This window comes from Schistocerca americana, chromosome 5, assembly GCF_021461395.2.
Source record: "Schistocerca americana isolate TAMUIC-IGC-003095 chromosome 5, iqSchAmer2.1, whole genome shotgun sequence".
NCBI classification, from domain to species: domain Eukaryota; kingdom Metazoa; phylum Arthropoda; class Insecta; order Orthoptera; family Acrididae; genus Schistocerca; species Schistocerca americana.
In genome coordinates this window covers 85688412-85711487 of record NC_060123.1, presented here as the reverse complement: position 1 = coordinate 85711487, position 23076 = coordinate 85688412, and the positions used below count along the sequence as shown (strand labels likewise).

At 41.3% G+C, this 23076-nt stretch overlaps 1 protein-coding gene across 2 annotated transcripts in view; it reads right to left on the bottom strand.

The window, feature by feature from the left end:
- The window catches only part of LOC124615831 (endoplasmic reticulum metallopeptidase 1-like), a 255168-nt gene that overhangs the window by 187739 nt on the left and 44353 nt on the right, over nt 1-23076 (bottom strand). The window contains exons 2-3 of one of the 2 annotated variants that reach the window (XM_047143980.1): nt 12747-13296; nt 10550-10677 (exon numbers count right to left, since the gene is read on the bottom strand). In XM_047143980.1, coding sequence (XP_046999936.1) covers nt 10550-10677; nt 12747-13296 — 678 coding nt within the window. The remainder of the gene's footprint in view (nt 1-10549; nt 10678-12746; nt 13297-23076) is intronic. The other variant, XM_047143981.1, reaches the window with a different exon arrangement.

The window sequence follows — 23076 nt, the reverse complement described above, 5'->3', positions numbered from 1 at the left end:
CAACAGAGGAAGAAATAGACCAACTTTAGAATTTCTGGTGTTATTGAACCTATAAATGTGAGCAACTGGGCCACATCCATAGTACATATCAAAAAATAAAGCAAAGCACCTTGATTAGCATAATTAGCTGATTGAGAGCAATTTTCTAAGGTAGATTTATTAGACACCTGTTTGCAATTACGAAATGAAAATTAAAATACCTGCACCCATGCCTTTTGCATTTAATTTATTTACGCAACCTGTTTTGGTGTTCCATCAGACCATCTTCAGGCCCCTCGCTCAACACAAATTGAGAGGAATCAAATATCGTGAGCAGTCATAACAGGAACCAACTGCACACGAGATTGGATTCCTCCTAATTTACATTGGTCAAGGAGCCTCAAGAGTTGTAATGGAACACTGAAATTGGTTGCATAAATAAACCAAGTGCAAATGAGATTGTTGCAGGTGTTTGAATTTTTATTTCATATTGAACAGTCAAAGTCCTTGTAACTAGAACACTGAAATTGGTTGCATAAATAAACCAAGTGCAAATGAGTTGGGTGCAGGTGTTTTAATTTTTATTTCATATTGAACAGTCAAAGTCCTTGCAACCATTTATTACAAGGATGGACATACAAGGATTACATCATGATGAGACAGAGATATCGAAATCAGATAATGGTTTGTAAAGCATACCAAGAGGCAAATATATAGACACTGGTCGCAATGAAGTAACGATGAAGGGTAAGATGAAGTTTAAGAGAATTGTCAGGAATGACCAATGAGCAAAGAAGTGAATACAGTAGCAATGAAGAATAATGGTGTGTGTCTGAAGTTCTACAAGGCTGTAAATACTGCAATAATGAACACCACAGCAATCAGTTCTGTTCAACAGGAACAGACATCTCTAAACAGTGCCTTCACAGAGGTTGGACAGAAAAATACAAATACAAGGAAGGCACCTATGAATAAGCTTTGGGTAACAGGAGAAATATTCAACTGATCGGCTAAAGAATGAAGTACAATACCTCAAGGAAAAAATAGGAACACAGCAATATAGGTCACTCAGAAATAAAAATAATTGGAAGTGCGAGGAAGCTAAGGCAAAATGGCTACAAGAAAAATATTAAGAAACTGATAGAGAAATGATTATCAGAGGGACAAATTCTGCATACAGAAGAGTGAAAACAGCCTCTGGTGAAATTAAAAGCAAACATGTCAACATTAAGAATGAAGGAGGAATTCCGTTGTTAAAAAATACAGGAGAGACCAGATCGGTAGGAAGAGTACATTGAAGGCTTTTACTAGGAAGTGGAACTGTCTAGTGATGTGATAGAAGAAATAGGAGTTAATATGGATGATATAGGGGATCCTGTGTTGGAGTCTAAGTTCAGAGCTTTGGAAGATTTAAGATCAAATAAAACAGAAGGTATAGATAACATTCATTCCGAATTTTTAATGTCACTGGAGGAAACAGCAACCAAACAACTATTCATGTTGTGTGTAGAACCTACAAGAATGGAGACATATCCTCAGACTTTTGAATATCATGCATCCAGTTCCGAAGATACCAGTGGCAGAATATGTGTGAATTGCTGGACAATACATTTTTGACACTAAAAAATACACACAAGAATGGAAAAGAAAATTGAGTATCTCTTAGGTGATGATCATTTGGATTTTAGGAAAGGCAAAGGCACCAGAGAGGCAGTTGATGCACTTGACAATGGAAGCAAGGCTTAAGAAAAATAAAGTTACTTTCACAGGATTTGTCAACCTGAAAAATATGTTTGACAATGTACAGTGGTGGAAGATATTCAAAATTCTTGGAAAAATAGATGTATGCTACAGTGAAAGACAGGTAATATAAAATATGTACAAGTACCAGGAGGGAATAATAAGACTGGAAGACCAAGACCAAGGAGCTCAGATTAAAATGAGTGTAAGGCAAGGAAGCAATCTCTCCCCCTACTTTCCAGTCTGTACACTGAAGGAGCAAACATGAAAATGTAAGATAAGTTCACTAATGGGTTTAAAATTTGAGGTGAAAGAATATCAATGATTAGATTTGATTACACTGCCATTCTCAAAGTGACAAAAAATTACAGGATCTAATCAGTCTAATGAGTACAGAATGTGTACTGAGAGTAAACCAAAGAAGGGCAAAAGTAATGAGAAGTAGCAGAAATGATAATAGTGAGCAACTTAACATCAGAATTGGGGATCACAAAGTAAACAAAGTGAAGAAATTCTGATACCCTTGTCAGCAAAATAACCCTTGACAAATGAAGCAAGGAAGAGATAAAAAGCACACTACAGCATAGGCACTTCCCATCAAAAGAAGTCTGTTATTATCAAACATTAGCTTTAACTTGAGGAAGAGATATCTGAGAACATATGTCTAGAGTACAGCATTACATGGATGTGAATCATGCACCATGGGGAAACCGGAAAAGGGAAGAACCTAAGTATTTTAAATGTGGTGCTGTAAAAGGATGTTGAAAATTAAGTGGCCTGCTAACATAAGAAATGAAGAGGTCCTTTTCAGAATCAGTAAGGAAAGGAAAATGGTGTCACACTTGAAAAGAAGAAGGGAGGGACAATAGGACATGTGTTAAGGCATCAGAGAATAACTTCCATGGCACCAGAGGTAGCTGTTGAGTGTAAGAACTTCAGGGGAAGACAGAGACTGGAAGATACAACAAATAATTGAGGATGTTAAGTGTAAGTGGCAACTCTGAGGAGAAAAGATTGGCACAGGAGAGGAATTTGTGGTGGGCCACATCATACCAGTCAGAAGACTGATGCAACACATTCAGCCAACTGCACAGCAAGAAAAAGGCACATTTTTTGAAGAAGTTGAGTACTTAGATCACAACCTCAGCACAATAAGTACATAATCTACAGAAAAGCACTTAACAGAAATCAGTGCCTTGCCACATAATTTGAGAAAGAGACAGGGTTTCTTTTTCTCCAAAAATAAGTTATTATGCCAAATTTATTCCAAAAACTGCTGATATAACACGTCCTCTAAACTTGTTACATCCAAAGAACATCACATTCACATGTTCAAAGGCATTTGCAAATGTATTTTAAACATCAAATAAAAAACTATGATTAGTGCCATAAACATGGAGACAAATTAGTAGTAGCAAATGGACAACTTTGAAGTATGGACTTGGAACAGCGTTGGTACACAGGAATGTACATGGATTGGTATAGCCAAACTCATCTGCATCTAATACATCAACAGCAGCTCAAAGGAATTAATACCCAATTGAAAAGGTTTCAGGAATGCTTCATGCTGTAAAGAAACCCCAAATGTACTTATACTGAACAATTCTGACCATAAACTGCTTCACGCAGTGTTCGGCCAAAAAGCTAATACTTCACAAAAAATATGCAGCTTACTCAAAAAGAGACAAGATCTGGCATTTGATAAAGATGAAAGAACCTATTTCAATCTGAGTTGCAGGAACCAATAAATAATTTTCCACTAACAACACTAACCATAACTCAGGCAACACGCTAATGATACCTAGTCCAAAGTGGCTAAGGGGTAAGAATAATCTGATCACAGAAAATGCTAATACACATACAAGTTTACATTTTTTATTGGATGCAACAACTAATGTTGTTAATAAACAGTGTCCTACTGTGGAGTCCAAACAAGGACCACCACTTAATTATCATCCCCAAAGTTATCATAAATTACATTCAGCATGCCCCCTCAGCATTGTGTCACACACACAAGAGTAGTGAGGCAGAGAGGATGGTCTGCACATTTAAGCATCAAACAACAAAGCAATACAGGAGGTCCCCACACATGCATCCCTAACTTTGTTTCTTAGCATTTACAGGACAACACCTGCCAACAAGAAATCCTACATGGCTGCCATCCACAAACACCGTTCTACTTGCTGGGCCAGAAACAAGACCATCACTAGCATTGCATTCAGTGCACTTCCAAACCGGCTACATGGTATCTACATCTACATCTACATCGATACTCTGGAAATCACATTTAAGTGCCTGGCAGAGGGTTCATCGAACCGCCTTCACAATTCTCTATTATTCCAATCTTGTATAGTGCGCAGAAAGAATGAACACCTATATCTTTCCGTACGAGCTCTGATTTCCCTTATTATATCGTGGTGATTGTTCTGCCCTATGTAGGTTGGTGTCAACTAAATATATTCGCATTCGGAGGAAAATGTTGGTGATTGCAATTTCGTGAGAAAATTTCGTCTCAACGAAAAACGCCTTTCTTTTAATGATTTCCAGCCCAAATCCTGTATCATTTCTGTGACACTCTCTCCCATATTTCGCGATAATACAAAACGTGCTGCCATTCTTTGAACTTTTTCTATGTACTCCGTCAGTCTTATCTGGTAAGGATCCCACACCACACAGCAGTATTCTAAAAGAGGACAGACAAGCATAGTGTAGGCAATCACCGTATTAGGTCTGTGACATTTTCTAAATGTCCTGCCAATAAAGCGCAGCCTTTGGTTAGCCTCCCCCACAACATTTTCTATGTGTTCTTTCCAATTTAAGTTGTCCGTAACTGCAACACCTAGGTATTTAGTTGAATTTACGGCTTTTAGATTAGACTGATTTATCGTGTAACTGAAGTTCAATGAGTTCCTTTTAGTGCTCATGTGGATGACCTCACACTTTTTGTTATTTAGGGTCAACTGCCACTTTTTGTAACATTCAGATATTTTTTCTAAATCGTGTTCCAGTTTGTTTTAATCTTTATTAGTCGATAAACGACGGGTTGATAAACGACGGTGTCATCTGCAAACAACCAAAGACAGCTGCTCAGATTGTCTCCCAAAACGTTTATATAGATAAGGAACAGCAAAGGGCCGATAACACTACCTTGGGAAACGCCTGAAATCACTTCTGTTTTACTTGATGACTTTCCATCAATTACTACGAACTGTGACCTCTCTGACAGGAAATCGCAAATCCAGTCACATAACTGAGACAATATTCCATAAGTACACAATTTTGCTACGAGCCGCTTGTGTGGTACAGTGTCAAAAGCCTTCCGGAAATCCAGGAATACGGAATCGATCTGAAATCTCTTGTCAATAGCACTCAGCACTTCATGTGAATAAAGAGCTAGTTGTGTTTCACAGGAACGATTTTTTCTACGCCAATGTTGACTATGTGTCAATACACCGTTTCCTTCAAGGTAATTCATAATTTTCGAACACAATATATGTTCTAAAATCCTGCTGCATATCAATGTTAAAAATATGGGCCTTTAATTTAGTGGATTACTCCTACTACCTTTCTTGAATATTGGTGTGACCTGTGCAACTTTCCAGTCTTTGGGTACGGCTTTCGTCGAGCGAATGATTGTATATGATTGTTAAGTATGGAGCTAATGCATCAGCATACTCTGAAAGGAACCTAATTGGTATACAGTCTGGACCAGAAGACTTGCTTTTATTAAGTGATTTGAGTTGCTTCACTACTCAGAGGAGATTCACTTCTACGTTACTCATGCTGGCAGCTGTTTTCGATTCGAATTCTGGAATATTTACTTCGTCGTCTTTTGTGAAGGCATTTCGGAAGGCTGTGTTTAGTAAATCTGCTTTGGCAGCACTGTCTTCGATAGTATCTCCATTGTTATTGCGCAGAGAAGGCATTGACTGTTTCTTGCCGCTAACATACTTCACATACGACCAGAATCTCTTTGGATTTTCTGCCAGGTTTGTTGTGGAAACTGTTATAGGCATCTCACATTGAACTCCGCGCAAAGTTTTGAACTTCTGTAAAGGATCGCCAATCTTGGGGATTTTGCATCTGTTTGAATTTGGCATGTTTGTTTCATTGTTTCTGCAACAATGTTCTAACCCATTTTGTGTATCAAGGAGGATCAGCTCTGCCATTTGTTAATCGCTGGCGCTACTATTTCTTTGAATTTAAGCCACATCTAGTCTACACTTACATTATTTATTTGGAATGAGTGGAGATTGTCTCTCAGGAAGGTATCAAGTGAATTTTTATCTGCTTTTTTGAATAGGTATATTTTTCGCTTATTTTTCGAGGATTTGGGGATTACAATATTCAATCTCGCTACAACCACCCTGTGTTCACTAATCCCTATATCGATTTTGATGCTGGTCATTAACTCAGGATTATTTGTTGCTAAGAGGTCAAGTGTATTTTCACAACCATTTACTATTCGCGTGGGCTCATGAACTAACTGCTCGAAATAATTTTCAGAGAATGCGTTTAGCACAATTTCGGATGATATTTTATGCGTACCTCCAGAATTAAACATGTAGTTTTGCCAACATATCGAGGGTAAATTAAAGTCACCACCAACTATTATCGTATGAGTCGGGTACGCGTTTGAAATCAAACTCAAGTTTTCTTTGAACCTTTCAGCAACTGTATCAGCTGAACTGGGAGGTCAGTAAAAGGATCAAATTATTATTTTATTCTGGTTGCCAACAATAACCTCTGCCCATACTAACTCACAGTTAGTTCAATTTTGCGACAAGTTAAACTGCTTCTAACAGCAACAAACACGCCACCGCCAACCATGTTTAGCCTATCTCTTCGGAACACTGTTAAGTTCTTCGCAAAAATTTCAGCTGAGCTTGTATCTGGCTTTAGCCAGCTTTCAGTGCGTATAATGATTTGAGCATCAGTGCTTTCTATTAGCACTTGGAGCTCTGGTACTTTGCCAACACAGCTACGACAATTTACAACTGTTATACCAACGGTTCCTGTATCTATGTTCTTTCTGTGTTCAGCCTGCACCCTTTGTGACTGAAGCCCATCTTGTGTTTTCCCGAGACCCTCTAACCTACAAAACCACCCAGTCCATGCCACACAGCCCCTGTTACCCGTGTAGTCGCCTCCTGCATATAGTGGACACCTGACCTATTCAGTGGAACCCGAAACCCAACCACCCTTTGACACAAGTCAAGGAATCTGCAGCCTACATGGTCACAAAACCGTCTGAGCCTCTGATTCAGACCCTCCACTCGGCTCTGTACCAGAGGTATGGGTGCCTGTCTTTAAGAACTCACAGCCTCAGATGCCCACTATGCTGGTAATCTCCCTGGCACATCTCATGTATGAGGTCACCACCAGGTATGGCTTACAATGGCAGCATCAGAACCAGCTGTGGCCACTGTGGTCACAAGTGCTTCCATGACTATCACTGCCACCACTGCATACTGAGCAGGTAAATGCACTGCAGCCACCAGCTCCAGCCTCAGCTGGGATCAGCAGCAGAGTAGCTACAAAGTGATGTCACACCTCACTGGCCCCAGCATCACACAGACTGAGCCCAGACTTGGACAAGCCAGGTACCGCGGCAAGTGGATGCCACATCCAACATAGCTCTTTCATAGTTGATGCCACATCCAACATAGCTTTCTCCTCGCCTTCAACATCTCCACAGGACATCACAAGGGGTGGGCCACCGCCCTGCTCCCCAGCCCCTTTACACGACCAGATGCCAGGACTAAAACTCTTCCTCCTCATCGGACCAGAAGGTGTCGTTCAAGTCTATGCACCAAACTCATGGAAAGTTGGATATGGTATCATATAGCAATATCAGTAATCGCTTTACATGGCGTACTTTCCTTTGTCGGAAAAAATCTATTACCTCAACAAAGTTTGTCAAACGTTTTGCAACATGAAAAAACAAAATGTGGTTTCTCAATCTGTTTATGTGTATTTTGTCAATGTCTGCTAGATAAAACAAAATAGGCCATACTAATATTGCAGCAATTGCAACATACACCAAATAAGCAAAAATGTTTTGGCACAAATGGTCAATTTTATAACACAACGGAATATAATTCACGAAGTACCAATATCAAATGCCTGTTAGGCTTACTGCAAGCCAAACTTTTATGTTAGGAAATAGTTTCACATTTCATTCATACATTCTAACTTCTGAAGCATGAGATCGAAAAGTAGAAGTACAAAATATTTATGTAAATTTAGAATTGTCATATTCTTTCACAATTTGCGTGATATCCCCATTTCTTCTCCTCACTCGTTCTAACGAACAATCTTGTCGTCATTAATTCTGTAACTATTCCTACCAGCATCAAAACTTATTCTCCGGTTAACTTCACTAACCCTTCCACAGTCACTGATTTAGTTACCTGCATTTATTCTCTGGTTAGGTGTCATTACACGTTCCTACAATACGTTTCCTGCACTACTCCCAGAATAGAACTCTAGTGGCTGCTACCTGGGAACTGTTCAACTGGCCTTTACTAGTGTAGCGGTCTGGCCAAAAGTTTTCTTTCAAAATTTCATTTTCTTGGATACACCGACAAGATAATATGTAATGTTTCTTATTTTTATTTCTGTTAGTCGTTTATTTCCACTCTGGTAGTCTGAATCTATGGATTTCGCTAGTAATTGTAACAACGCTGATCATTCGCAAACCCAGACAACCACATGAACAGCGATTGGCATTCACCCATTTGGCTTTATTCCGCTTAGCTCACATAGCCCCATCCCCTTCTGTGTGCAGGAAAGTTAATTTCTACATGCAACAGGGATTCTGGTGGCAGAGACATAATGTACACCATGCACACATTCAAAAATCAACTTATGATTCATTCAGAAATCAATTTGTTCAAAAATTCAAAAACCAACAGGGATGTATTTCAAAATTGTATGAATAATCACTAGACCAACGTGTGCTGGATGCTAGGCGGTTTGCGAGGCAAGGTCCTACTCCTCAAGAATATGAATTTGGCACCCCCTGAAAATTCCACTCGGGGCAGACACCCCGGTCCCCCCCCCCCCCTCCGCCCCCCTAGATCAGGGCCTGTTGCGCACTCATGAATCTGGCAGCTTAGGCGGGCGCCAGTAAAATTTTTCCGGGTGCATCTGGCTGCTTGCTGCTGTTGCTTATACAGCTAACTGCCACACTTCTGCAGCCAGAAGTGAGAGAAGGTACTACTCATATGCGACTCAACTGCACATGTGCATGAGCTTGCTCGCAACTGCTCAAGCTAATCTAATGTAAGCAATTGTGATGTCACGCTCATCAGAGGCAATTTGTTGTTATGACACATTGCATAGTCTTCCTAAAGCCTTTGATACATTTTGCAGTTGGCAGACGCTTCTATGAGCACTGTGTTTTGTTGTTACATATGGCGTATTTCCTTTCCTTGTTTTTCTTTCCTCCTCTTGTTCAGGTTTTATTGCTGCAGTATTATTCTGCAGTAGTGAGGTACTTTGTTAGATTATTGGTTCTTACCAGTCAAAGTTACAAAAATTTAACTGAAAACTAAAACAATGAAAAATTCCTGGGATTCTAAAAAATTCCCAGGTTTTTCCCGTTTTTTCCCAGATGAAAAAATTCCCGGGTTTTTCCCATATCTCCTGGTTGTCCCAGGTCATATACACCCTGTGTATAGTTCATTCTATGCATCTTCTAGGACATTCCTGGAAGGCATACAGACATGAGATTGTGTGTTCAGTTCTCTATTATTTCTCGGGCTGAAGATCATGGATAGAACACAAATGACAAGCTTCAGATTTTAGCACAATTTAGAACAATCTAGATGGAATTACTTGTAAAGGTCATTTGATCATGGACTCATATTAAGAATTTATTGTCTTTACCACTAAACTTTAGAATGCCTATAATGGCCACTCTTGCCCAAAAAATGCTAAAATTAGTACTCAACTTCTATCACACTTAACAAAAAATTATTTTTCATTGTGCCATACATATCCATTCCATTTCTGGTTAAAGTACTTTTTAAAAACATATTTTGCTCTGCCTTAATAAACCAAAAACTGTCCATATATAATTTTTAACCTTCTTTTTATAATGTCTAATATTATATGAGACTCAGTCCTTCTCAGGTTGATTTAAGTTGTCTTAAGATTTCCGTTTGTCACTACAAATTTTAGGGTTTGATACAACCATTTTTTTAACATCTGTTATCCAACCCGCATGGTCTCCTTACTCAAGGAAATCGTCTTGCACATTATTATAGAGCTGCCTCTGGTGTATAAACCACAGAAGTCACTTTTAGGTATGGGACACAAGTGACATTATAGGGACACTGTCACAGACTGTGAATTTTATCAATATTCATGAACATGGCATTCTAGATCTTCTCTGCCAGTCACATGTAGAACGAGCTCCAGTCACATGCAGAACAAACTATGTTGCTACTATTGTGTGTGAGTAATAAAGGTACAAATTTACTACCAGACAATGATATTTTTGCGTTTGGTCTCTCACGGTTGTTATCAGAAACAACCAGTGGCCTTACAGTAAACAAGCATAGTGATGACAAAGGAAAATGCATTGCACTATGAATGATTTCAAGACAATTGTGCATGTACTATCTAGTGGTTCAGCATTTACTTGTGGAATATCACAATACTCAACTGTGGAGATAACTCTTACATATAAAGAAGGGAGCATGGATCAAGGCAAGCTATAGCATGCTAACAGCAACTGGAAGCAGTATTTTTTTTTTTTTTAATAATACTTGAGGTCCACATTTCAGTAATGCTGCACTGTTCACGTTCTTCCTTGATTTACCTGCAAGGGGATTTCCTCAGCACCATTAAACAAGAAAATTACATTATGCTTCAGAGGCACATCCGTCTGAGACAGTACTCTTAGTACTTCAAGCATGACTGCACAATTGATGCCATCATCACTGGCACCTGCAACACAATCATAACCAAATAAGCAGCAATTTCATATGAAAGTGGGTGTTTTACAAAAGATTATAAAAAGGCTGTAATGAACTCCAGTACCCAGCACAAACTTGACAACAAAAGAAAACTATGCAGTGCTTTTTAATAGTTGGCATATGTGAGCATCAAAAGAAAATATGCCTTTTCACATTGCTCATTGCTTGCCTACAACAGCTCACACATTTATGATAGGCAAATGAACAGTCTCAAAATGAACCATCTGGCAATAGATGAACCACAACCAAGAAAGTAAACATGTATGGGAATACAACAAAGCCCAATTTTGTTTTTCTGCCCTTCAAGCTAAAATTATTAATATTTCATGTAAATAGAGGATAATTTTTTAATGCAGAGATGAAGCTGCACTGGTGCAGATCAGTAGTGCACTGCCTGTTTTAGCAAGATGCAGATGGCTGAAACAAGTGATTTTTTTCTTATTCATTCAAGTGTAAGTGATTTTTCTTATTTGTTCAACATACTGTAAAATTCTAACAAGTGCAATCGAGAAGGCCAAACAGTTGCACTATGTACAAAAAATTAGCAACTCAAACAATAAAATAAAAACCATATGGCACAACATAAAAAGTGAGACAAATAGGAATATAAAACCTGACAATAATAAACACAAAGTTGCAGCCTCAGATTTCAACAATTTTTTTCTCACTATAGCTGAAAAAACAGTGAACCATAATAAACAGTCTCACATAGAAGCTATTGAACTACTTAACCACATGCAAATAACATCTAACGTAGCACTTCATTTCAGAATACAACCTCTAAAGAAATTGAAAAAAACCATAAAATTACTCAAAAACTCAGATTCCTGTACATACAATGGCATATCAAGTAGGATTTTAAAATAATGTGCAGACTTAATCAGTTATATATTGTGCTATTTGTGTAACCAATCTATGGAAACTGGTGTGTTCCCAGGTAGATTAAAACATGCAGTAGTGATGCCAATCCACAAAAGTGCAGCAAGGGATGAAATATCCAACTATCGGTCCATCTCTCTGCTGCCACTGTTCTCAAAGGTATTTGAGAGAATAGTGGATGATAGGATTTATAGTCACACTACACAAAATGGCTTGCTGGTGCCTATACAGTTCGGCTTTCGTAACGGCTCCTCCACCGACAGAGCTATATTTAACCTAACAGATGAAATTTTAGGTGAACTAAATTACAAAAGGTATCCAATGGGGATATTTTGTGATCTCGCCAAGGCATTTGATTGTGTAGATCACAACACACTCTTAAAAAAAGCTTCCACATTATGGCATTAAAGACAAATCTCAGTTATGCACAGAGTCTACTGTTATTATTACAACAAACAACAGTAAAGTAGTTAAAGGGAGTGTTAAAATGCTCTGAAGGGATATGAATAGAGAACACAGCATGACATCATCAAGAGATTATTTCAGCCAGAGGTTGAAAATACTGCTTCAGTTGTAAAGTTCTTTTATTATCACATAACCGGTTTCGGGGCTCTTATATGCCCATCTTCAGGTGTCGTAACTTGGTGCTGTGGTCCCCAAGCACCGCAGTGGATGTGTACTAGATGCAGTGTGCTACCTATGAGTGCAGAACTGGGAGATTATTGATTGAACTCAAGCATTCCATGAAAATATTTGTAGGGTATGTATGTTTTCACTGCATGTGGTTATTAATAATGGCACAAAAACATATCTCAGACAGAGGACAGCTCCACAATAGTCCATAATTCTTCAAGCACTTCCATTATTTCAAAAGTAAGTATTTATAAGAAATTACCACTGTCCAGAAATTCATCACATTACTGACTTGATTCTCAGTCTCCTGTTTTCTTAAGACAAGTTAAGGCATCAATTCCACCCTGTCCTACATTTAAGAGGATATTGCAGCTCAAAGTCCAGTGTGGAAAAACTGAAGTTCATTTATCTGCGTGTGTTTATTGTCAAATGCATGCAAACCTCTTCCTATGTGTCTAGTACTTTTACAGTACTCAAGTCCTATTTATGAAAGTAATATATTGTGCAATTACAAAAAGTCTAACTTACCTGGGCTTGTAGGAACTGAATCAAAATGACAGTTGAACATAACCGCTGACGAGGACCAATTTCCAGCTGAGGATAGCTTCACAACAACATTCTGTATATTTTCATAACAATTTACAAAACCATATGGCCTGAAAGCCAGTATATAGCAGCCAGTTGGCTTTTGCAGATCAAGAGCAAGCAGATGCTGTGGTTTAGCTCGCTGCATTATAAAACCTATTTCTCTCTTCAAAAAGTCAACAGCAAAAATTTCATTCTCATAACTGCCAACAACTCTTGGACCCATACTTGTCAAATGTTGAAGATGATGAATAGCATTTTCTGCTACAAACGTTCCTTTCTTTGCATCCTTGATATAAACTGGTTTTGGTAGCTGATTATTTAACATTGTGCATCCAAGAAAAAGTATTACACCAATCACCAAAATCAGGACAGCAGAATACCAAGGATATGTGCCATTTTGATGGAATGGTCTTGTACTTTCTGGGAAAAATTCGGTTCTTTCATCTGTACTTTCTCCAAAGCGAGACCTTAAACGGATATTTCCAGTCTTCTGAAAGAAAAAGAAATGAGAAAAACATGTAACTGGATACGTGCGAAAAAGAAATAAATGCAATAATGATATCATACTAATATTATCTACTATAGAGGGGGAAGCATATTCATTAGCACCCAAAATAGGAAGAACTGGAATATCGCTGATAGACGTAAGTTTAAAAGCATAACTGTATCTATAACTTTTGGAATTTTCTAACATTGCTTCACTACACTGTGACAGGAAACAAGGGAAGGAATGAGTGTATGTACAGAAGGTATAAGGAAGGGAGAGGCCAACAGATTACTCTTCATTAACTGTTACTTTCAGATAATTTCCTGTAATTTTTGCCTTTTCACATTTAGATTGTGGAACAGCTGATTATTCCCTTTACCCCAGCTGCTCCAGTGCCCCTCAATATTCCACATAATAGTTGTTTTGAGGCACCAAAGCTAGTGTCCAATCCCTAGCGAATTAGACAGGAACTGAAATTAGTGGTACAAGGGTAATCCCAAAAGTAAGGTCTCCTATTTTGTTATAAGTACATAGACCTGTTTATTTCTACACTGGTTTACATCAGTTTACAGCTTGAACATTCAGCTATTTTTCAACATACTCACCATTTCTGTCGATGCATTTTTGTTGACGCTGTGGGAGTTTTTGTATGCCCATGCCATACCAGCTCACCGCTATGCTGTTCAGAAAGTTATGATCCTCCTCTTTCACCTCGTCGTCGGAGCTGAACCGCTGGGACCACAATTAATGTTGACAGGTACTGAGAGACTCTGTAAAAACTCAAACGGGCAATTCAGAATGTTGAGCAAGGGTGTACACATTCTCCATGACAACGATTGCCCACACATTGCTCGGCAAACCGTTGCTCTCCTGCAACAGTTTCAGTGGAACATAATCACCCACCCGCCCTATAGTCCTGACTTGGCACCCAGTGACTATCACTTGTTCCCTAGGTTAAAAGAACATCTGGCTGGAAAACGATTCAGCTCCAACAACGAGGTGAAAGAAGAGATTCGTAACTCTCTGTACAGCACGGCGGCGAGCTGGTACGACATGGGCATACAAAAACTGACAAAGCATCTTCAAAAATGCATCGACAGAATGGTGATTATGTCAAAAAATAGCTAAATGTTCAAGCTGTAAACTGATGTAAATCATTGTAGATATAAACGGGTCTATGTACTTATAAAAAAATAGGAGACCTTACTTTTGGGATTGCTGAAATGCTTAATTCTGTTTTCAAATGTTCCTTTACATAAGAAACCCCAGAAGGACTGGCCCAATTTAATCCTGAAACCACTGAAAAAATGAGTGAAATAAGTATTAGTGTCATTGGTGTTGACAAACAGCTGAAATAATTTAAATTGAAAAAAGGTCCAGGGCCAAATGGAATCCCTATCAGATTCTATATTGGATCTATGGTTGAGTTAGACCCTTCTCTAACTATAATCTATTGTAGGTCGTACAAACAAAAAAGCATGCCCCCTAACCCAAGAAACCACAGGTCACATCCATCTACAAGAAGGCTAATAGAAGTGATCCACAAAAATACTGGCCTATATCCTTAACACTGATTAGTTATAGAATCCTGGAACATATTCTGAGCTCAAACATAATGACCTCCTCCATGCCAACCAGTATGAATTCTAAAACATCAATCATGTGAAGCCCAACTCATGCTTTTGCCACATGGCATACTGAAAGCTTTGGATTAAGGCAATCAAGTGGATACAGTATTTCTTGATTTCTGTAAAGCATTTGACTCTGTACCACACTTACACTTATTGTCAAAAGTACAATCATATGGGATATCAAGTGAAATCTGTGACCTCACAGTAGGGAGGATGCAGCATGTTATCTTGGGTGGACAGTCATTGTCATCTGTAGAAGTAACTTCGGGTGTGCTCCAGAGAAGTGGTTGGCACACTTGGTATTCATGTTGTATATTCATAAGACAATTGCAGACAATATTAATAGTAACCTCAGGCTTTTTGCACATGATGCAGTCATCTATAATGAAGTACTGACTGACACAAGCTGCATAAATATTCAGTTAGATCTTGATAAGAGTTCAAAGTGGTGTAAAGATTGGTGAATTGCTCTAAATATTCAGAAATGTAAAACTGCGCACATCTCAAAAAAAAAAAAAAACCATTGTATCTTATGACAATAACATTAATGACTCACTGCTGGAATCAGCCAACTCATAATATCTAGGTGTAATACTTTATAGAGATATGAAATTGAATGATCACATAGGCCCAGTCATGGGTAAAGTAGGTGGTAGACTTTGTTTATTGGTAGAATATTAGAGAAATACAACAGTCTACAAAGGAGACTGCTTACAAATAACTTGTGTGACCTATTCTAGAATACTGCCAAAGTGTGTGGGATTTGTACCAAATAGGGCTAGCAGGGGATATTGAATATATACAGAGAAGGCAGTATGAGTGGTCTTAGGTTTGTTTGACCCATGCGAGAGTGTCACAGAGGTGCTAAGGAAACTGAACTCGCTGAATCTTGGAGATAATCATAAATTATCACGAGAAAATCTACTAACAGAGTTTCCAGAACCTGATATAAATGGTAACCCTAGGAATATACTACAACCCCCTACTTATCGCTCACATAGGTGTCACAAGGATTTGATTCAAATAATTGCAGCATGCATAGAGGCACTCCATAAGTGAATGGAAAGAGAAGAAACCGTAGTAACTGGTACTATGAGATGTACCGTCTGCCCAGCACTTCACAGTGTCTTGCAGAGTATAGAAGTAGATGTAGATAACTCAGTATCAGATACATTAAATTCAATTGATGGACTCGTTAGGGAATGATACTAGAAAAAAACAAAGCATCAAAGGGAATCATTCTACACAGACTCAACAATGAACATTGCCATAGCAATTTACTGTCAGAAGTCTAGGAATTGTGTAGTGTTAATCAAATTAAGAATACATCCCAAATAGAAGAAGCACTGAGCAGCAAACAGGTATGAAGAATTAACAACAAATTGTTGAGCTGGTCACTAGAGGAAGAATCAGATCTCAATGCTATGAGATACCTGTTGAAATCAGTCACATATATTACTGAGAAGTGTGTTTCACAATTGGATGGCCCAGTTGACTGTTGACCATAATTAGGTAGTGACCATTCATCAGGGTGGTAATTTGTTATGGGTCATAGCCAAATAGAATTGAAGGTAACTGTTCCCTCATATATGAACTAGTGATCAGCAAGAAAGATTATTAAGCTGTCTGTAATATTAAAAAAGAAAGCTGTGCAGGAGGCAGTAACAACACTTACTACTGATGACAAGTGTACACATGTACACTTTACGATGAAAGCAATACCAACAGTAAAGAAAAGGCCTGGTTATGAAGTAGATAACTTAATAAATTTTGTTCATAAATAGAATTACGGTAGTAGTTAAGGAATTAGCTGATAAAATTAACTGACAAAATTCCAATGTAGCAAACACATACATATCACCAACAAATAAATAAATTACTTAAATCAGTTACAGTAACCAAATATCTAGGGGTACTTGTGCAGCATAAATTTAAGGTGGAACCACACTGTTAATCTAGCTGTGGAGAGGCAAATGTCATAGAGATAAACTGGAAGATTCCAAAGGAAGCACATAATAACATTTAAGATAAAGACCAATCTAGAAGACTTTTATTTAATACATAGATTCTTGAGTATTGTATTTCTGTCTAACACTCTTACTAATAGAATTAACAAAAGAGAGATAATGAATTTTAAAATAGGAGGTGTACTATTTGTCACATGTTTGTTGAACAAGTGTGAAAGTGTCACTGAAATGCTCCCAGTCTACACTGGAAGACATTACATGTATTGTCTTACATACAACAAAAAGGTGTACTCCTAAACTTCAGATGGCATGTGTTACAAGATCAGTCTAGAAAATTATTATTTATTCCACAAGTATTATTTTATCATCCTTATATTCAATTTACAGACAATGTTGAACAAAATGACTGCTGGTGTTGGAATACCATCATGCAAGGCTGCATTTATCTTACTTTACTGTCAGTCATTTCACAACATGTATGTTGGTTGAACAGACAGTTTGCAGTATTTGCAGTAGAATGGCTTGTAAAGTTTATATACTTCCATCCAATTGAGCATGTTTGGGCACTAATGATTCAAAACTGGCTACTGTGTCACGAACATTCTCAAGAACAAGAGATACTTCAGAATGATGTTTCTGCCAAGTGGGATAGCATTAGTTGACATCATCATATTTGTAGCTCCCTTGTCATCTCCATCTCTCGAAAACTCAAAACAGTGCTGAACAATGAAGGATGGCAGACTGTGGATTAAAAATGAAAGAAGTAACTTTTACTGTAAACTAGCTTCCTATCCATAGTTTCGGCCATGTACACATGTCACATATATTGTGCACTTGCCTGACTCTCTGCTGTTTCATAAAAATAATAATAAAAATTTTAATCCCTCCTCTACCATCCAAACCTCTCTTTTCTCTCTTCCACTTGCTTTAATCACACCCTGACCCTGATCCACCTACTTCCACAACTACATCCTGTATCTCATTCACCTGCCTCCTCAAACCCTGTACATTGTCGTCCTGACTCTGCACAACCTGTCTCTCTTCCACTTGAGTGTGTGTGTGTGTTGGGGTTTACGGGCGCTCAACATCGAGGTCATCAGCGCCCTGACACACATTAAAAGGAACGAATGTGGAGAGACCTAATAAAACGGAAAAACACATTCAAGGAAAACAGGAAAAGAGGGAAATTACTACATAAGAAAGTGGAAGGGAAAACATAGCAACAAGAATGACACAGGAATGTGTCATTGGCTGGCCACTTACAGAAAAGATGGGCGAGCTTGGCACACAGTGAGCAAATTAAAATCCGCTCCCTAAAATCTTTGTAAAAACATTTGACAAGGCACAGAACTTTAAAACTTTAACCACATTCGTCCGAGTGTTGCCTAAAAGAGTTGGCAGGTCCGCTGGCAAATCAGCCGAGGCCCGCTGGTCAGAAAATAAAACACAATCCAGTAAAATGTGGCTCACAGTGACCTGGACGCCGCAAGCACCACACAATGGAGGGTCCTCTCGCCGGAGCAGGAAGCCATGCGTCATAGGGCTGTGGCCTATTCGAAGCCGAGTGAGGAGAACCTCGTCCCGTCGATGGGGCTGAAAGGAAGTACACCACACACGCGTTGTGGGCTTGACTAGACGGAGCTTATTGTCAGTCACTTCCAGCCACTCATCCTCCCACCGACACATGACTCTGGAGCTCAACAGCGAGGTGAGTGCGTGCAACGGGATAGCACACGGAGATACGTGTGGATCAAGACACGCCTCCTTGGCTGCGAGATCTGCCCGTTCATTCCCAGCAATGCCGACATGCCCCGGAACCCAGCAGAAAGCTACAACCTTCCCTAGTCGCTGTAGTCGGAGGAGGGCATCCTGGATGGTCTGGACTAGTTTATCCGCCGGATACAAACGGTGCAAGGATTGAAGGGCACTGAGTGAATCGGAACAGACAATAAATTTAAGAGAGGAAGAAAGTCGCATCGGCTCCAGTGCCCGCAAGATCGCAGACAATTCTGCATCAAAGACAGTAAAAGTCTGAGGCAGGCGGACCTTGAGGACACGATCCGGAAAAACAACTGAGCAACCCACGGAATCCCCTTGTTTCGACCCATCCGTAAAAACAGCTACATAGTCGTGGTGCTCAGATAAAATAGCAGAAAATGCTGCATTAAAAACGGTGGCAGGAGTGCAATCTCTCTTGTACTGCAATAAATCTAAAATCACACGTGGCCTCTTCAGTAACCAGGGAGGCAGGCGGTTAAAACCCAGGATTTGGGGTTGTACAGACTCCACACCGAGGGACTCAAGCACACGGTGCACTCTGATCCCAAACGGCAACGTAGCCCGGGGACGGCGGGAAAAAAGGCGATCCAGAGGTGGATGGGCAACAAGATGGTGAGCAGGCGAGCTGGGAGCTGCAAGAAACTTACAAGCTTGGCGCACCAGCAGGAGCTGCCGCCGGATGGTAAGTGGCGGTTCGCCAGCCTCAGCACAGAGGCTGGGTACGGGACTGGTCCGATAAGCACCCGTAGCCAGTCGAATCCCAGCATGGTGAACAGCGTCAAGGATCCGCAAATAAGACGGCCTCGCTGACCCATATACTGTGCAGCCATAGTCCAGCCGTGAGCGCACGAAAGCTCGATAAAACTGAAGGAGACGCGCCCTGTCCGCTCCCCAAGACCTGTGGCTGAGGCACTTGAGGATGTTCAGTGCCTTCAGCGTTCTGGCTTTCAAGTCACGTAGGTGTGGCAACCATGACAACCTGGAGTCAAAAATTAGGCCTAGAAACCGCACTGTGTCTCCAAACTGTAGGACAGTATCCCCCATATGCAAGGCAGGCAACGTAAAAAGACGACGAGAACGATTAAAATGAACACAAACACACTTATCGGCAGAAAACCTAAAACCCGTCTTTGCAGCCCACTCCTCTAACCGCCGCACCGTTAGTTGCAATTGACGGCTCGCGGATGCAACACTAGAGGAGGAACAGAAAACAGCAAAGTCGTCCACAAACAAGGAGCACTGTACTGGACTCCGCACTGTAGACGTTATACTGTTGATTGCTATGGCAAAGAGGGTAACGCTTAAAACACTGCCCTGGGGGACACCGTTCTCTTGCTCAAAGCGATCAGACAGTGTGTTACCAACGCGGGTCCGAAAAAACCGCTGAGACAGGAAAGACCGAATGAAAATGGGGAGGTGGCCACGAAAGCCCCATTGATGCAGTTGTGCAAGAATACAGTGTCTCCAAGTAGTATCATATGCCTTACTGATATCAAAGAAGATACCGATACAGTGATGCTGACGGAGGAAAGCCTGCTGAATAGCCGCCTCGAGGAGGGTCAGGTTGTCGACTGTGGAACGAAATTTTCGGAATCCACACTGAAAGCGGCTAAGGAGCTGTCTGGTCTCTAGCAGCCAGACCAGACGACGGTTAACCATCCGTTCCAGGGTCTTTCCGACACAGCTTGTCAAGGCGATACTACGATAACTACTGGGACATGTGCGGTCCTTTCCTGGTTTGAGGAGAGGGATGAGGACTGCCTCCCTCCACGAGGTTGGGAACACTCCCGTGTGCCATATGAGATTAAAACATTCAAGGAGGATTTCCTTGGACGCCGCTGGAAGATGTCTAAGCATGGAGTACCGGATGCGGTCGTAACCTGGTGCAGTGTCAGAAGTCTCAGTAAGAGCCGACTCAAGTTCCCACATGGAGAAAGGGGAGTTGTAGGCCTCAGAACCGTTCGACCGAAAGTTCAAATTCGCTCTTTCGACAGTCGCACGGTAGCGACGAAACGCTGGATCTTGGGTTGCAGTGGCAGTACTTTGTGCAAAATGCCCTGCCAGCGACTGAGCTATGGCGCTGGGTGTCGTTTGGAGGCATCCCTGGTTCAGGACTGCAGCTATTGGTAAACGGCTGCGTTTACCGGAAATCCTCCGGATGGCTTCCCATACCTTTGTGGAACAAGTGGAACGGTTGATGGAGTCCAGAAACTCCTGCCATGACCTTTTCTTGCTCTCTTTAATGACACGGCGTGCCCTGGCTCTCGCGATACGAAAGGCGGTAAGATTGACCGTGGTTGGGCGGCATTTAAATCGGCGAAGAGCCGCACGCCTGTGACGGATGGCTGAACGGCACTCTTCTGTCCACCAAGGCACAAGGCGCCGCTTAAGAGTGCCAGAAGACTGTGGGATGGACAGGTCAGCAGCATGGTGGATCACAAGCGTGATGTGATCCACCCATTCCTGTACGCTGGTGTGGCGGTCAAAGACAGCCAACCGAGTGAACAGTGGCCAGTTAGCCCTGCCAATCATCCACGATGGTGGCCGCTGCTCCAGCAAGACACCATCCAGGAGATGAATGCGGATAGGGAAGTGATCGCTGGAATGTAGGTCGTCAATGACCTCCCAGTGAACGGAGTCAGTGAGGGTTGGAGAGCAGAAAGATAGGTCAATGGCTGAGAATGACCCCGTAGCCCTAGAGAAATGAGTCGGAGTACCTGTGTTGAGGATGCACAACACTTGAGATGTTAGGAGGCCCTCCAAAAGTCGACCTCGAGCGCAAAGAGAAGTGGAGCCCCACAGGACATGATGGGCATTGAAGTCTCCCAGGAGGAGAAATGGGCGGGGGAGTTGGTCGATAAGGTGTGTGAGAGCCTCTAAGTTCACTGCATCCAGAGGAGGTAAATAAAGGGAGCAAACGGTAAGCCTCCGACCGGAATAAATTGCAACTGCAACTGCTTGCAGGTCAGTATCCAGGGGGAGAGCAGAGGAGTGGTGGTCATTATCGACAAACACGGCGACTCCGCCTTTGGCCCTGTCTCCAGTCAGGTCATCTTTGCGATACAACCTATAGCCCCTGAGTACAGGAGCATCAGATTGTTTGAGATGTGTTTCCTGTAAACACAAGCACAGGGGGCGTTGCTGTGCTAGGAGGTGCAGTTCCTCCACATGTGCCCGGAATCCATTCATGTTCCACTGAATAATGGGAGCCATCTATCAGGGCGGGAGTACCTTCAGTCGCACTTTCTGTCGGGGAGGAGAGCCCACAACAGGTGGAGGCTCAGTTTTGGGGCGAGACGATTGCCCCAGTCTGACATCTACCTCCATCGTCTCAGAAGAGGAGTCGAGAGAGACGTCAGAGAGAATGACATCCACATCAGCAGACTGTAGAACGTCAGTCTCCTTTAGTGGGCGAGTCTTCACCTTTGTCTTTGGCTTCGATTTTCTGGCCTGAGGTGGCATTGGAGCCAAAACCTCAGAAGCAGTAGGGGGTGTACCAGCACTAGGCAGTACACAAGACTGGACCCGGGAAGGGGCAGGAAGTTCCACGATGTCAGCTACCACAGCCTGGTCAGAAGGCCGGGAGGGAGCAGCAGGCTTCACAGGAATGGCAGCAGCACATGTACACTGACAAACGCAGGTGCTAGTGCTGACAGTAGCAACCTCCGTTTGGGTAGCGGCATCGGTTTTCAAGACAGGCTGTTTCAGAACGGAAGAAAAGGAGGCAGCGAACGTGGGCGGCTGCATGGACTTGTAGATTTTCTTTGCCTCACCATACGGGAGGCGTTTAGTGGTTTTAAGTTCCTGGATCTTCCGTTCCTCAAGGAAAACTCTGCAGTCCCTACTCCACACAGGGTGATCCCCAGAGCAGTTCACACACTTGGGAGGAGAGGAGCAATCAACTCCCTCATGAGCGGCTTTACCACATTTCCCACAAGTGGCTTCCCCTTTACAGCCGAGAGTAGTGTGGCCAAAGTGTTGGCATTTAAAACATCGCATGGGGTTGGGGTAATAAGGCCGTACACTGAGACGTAGGAAACCTGCCTTCACATGCTCTGGCAATTTGGTGCTGTTAAATGTAAGAATAAAGGAGTCAGTTTTTATGAGAGCACCATCCACCCGTTTCATAACGTGTTGCACGTCCACAATTCCTTCCCGGGACCATTCAGACTTCAGTTCGTCTTGGGGAATGTCGACGAGATCTCTGCAAGTCACAACACCCTTGCTGTAGTTCAAGGTGTTGTGAAAGTCAGTCTCTATCGCAAACTCCCCAAGAAAGCGTGCCTTCTGAAGGTTCTGGACTTGCTGGAAGCTAGATGTTTCAACCAGCAAGGTGCCATTGCGCAGGCGCTTTACAGACTTTAACGTGCCAGCAATACCCTCTAAGCCCTTCTGTATATAAAATG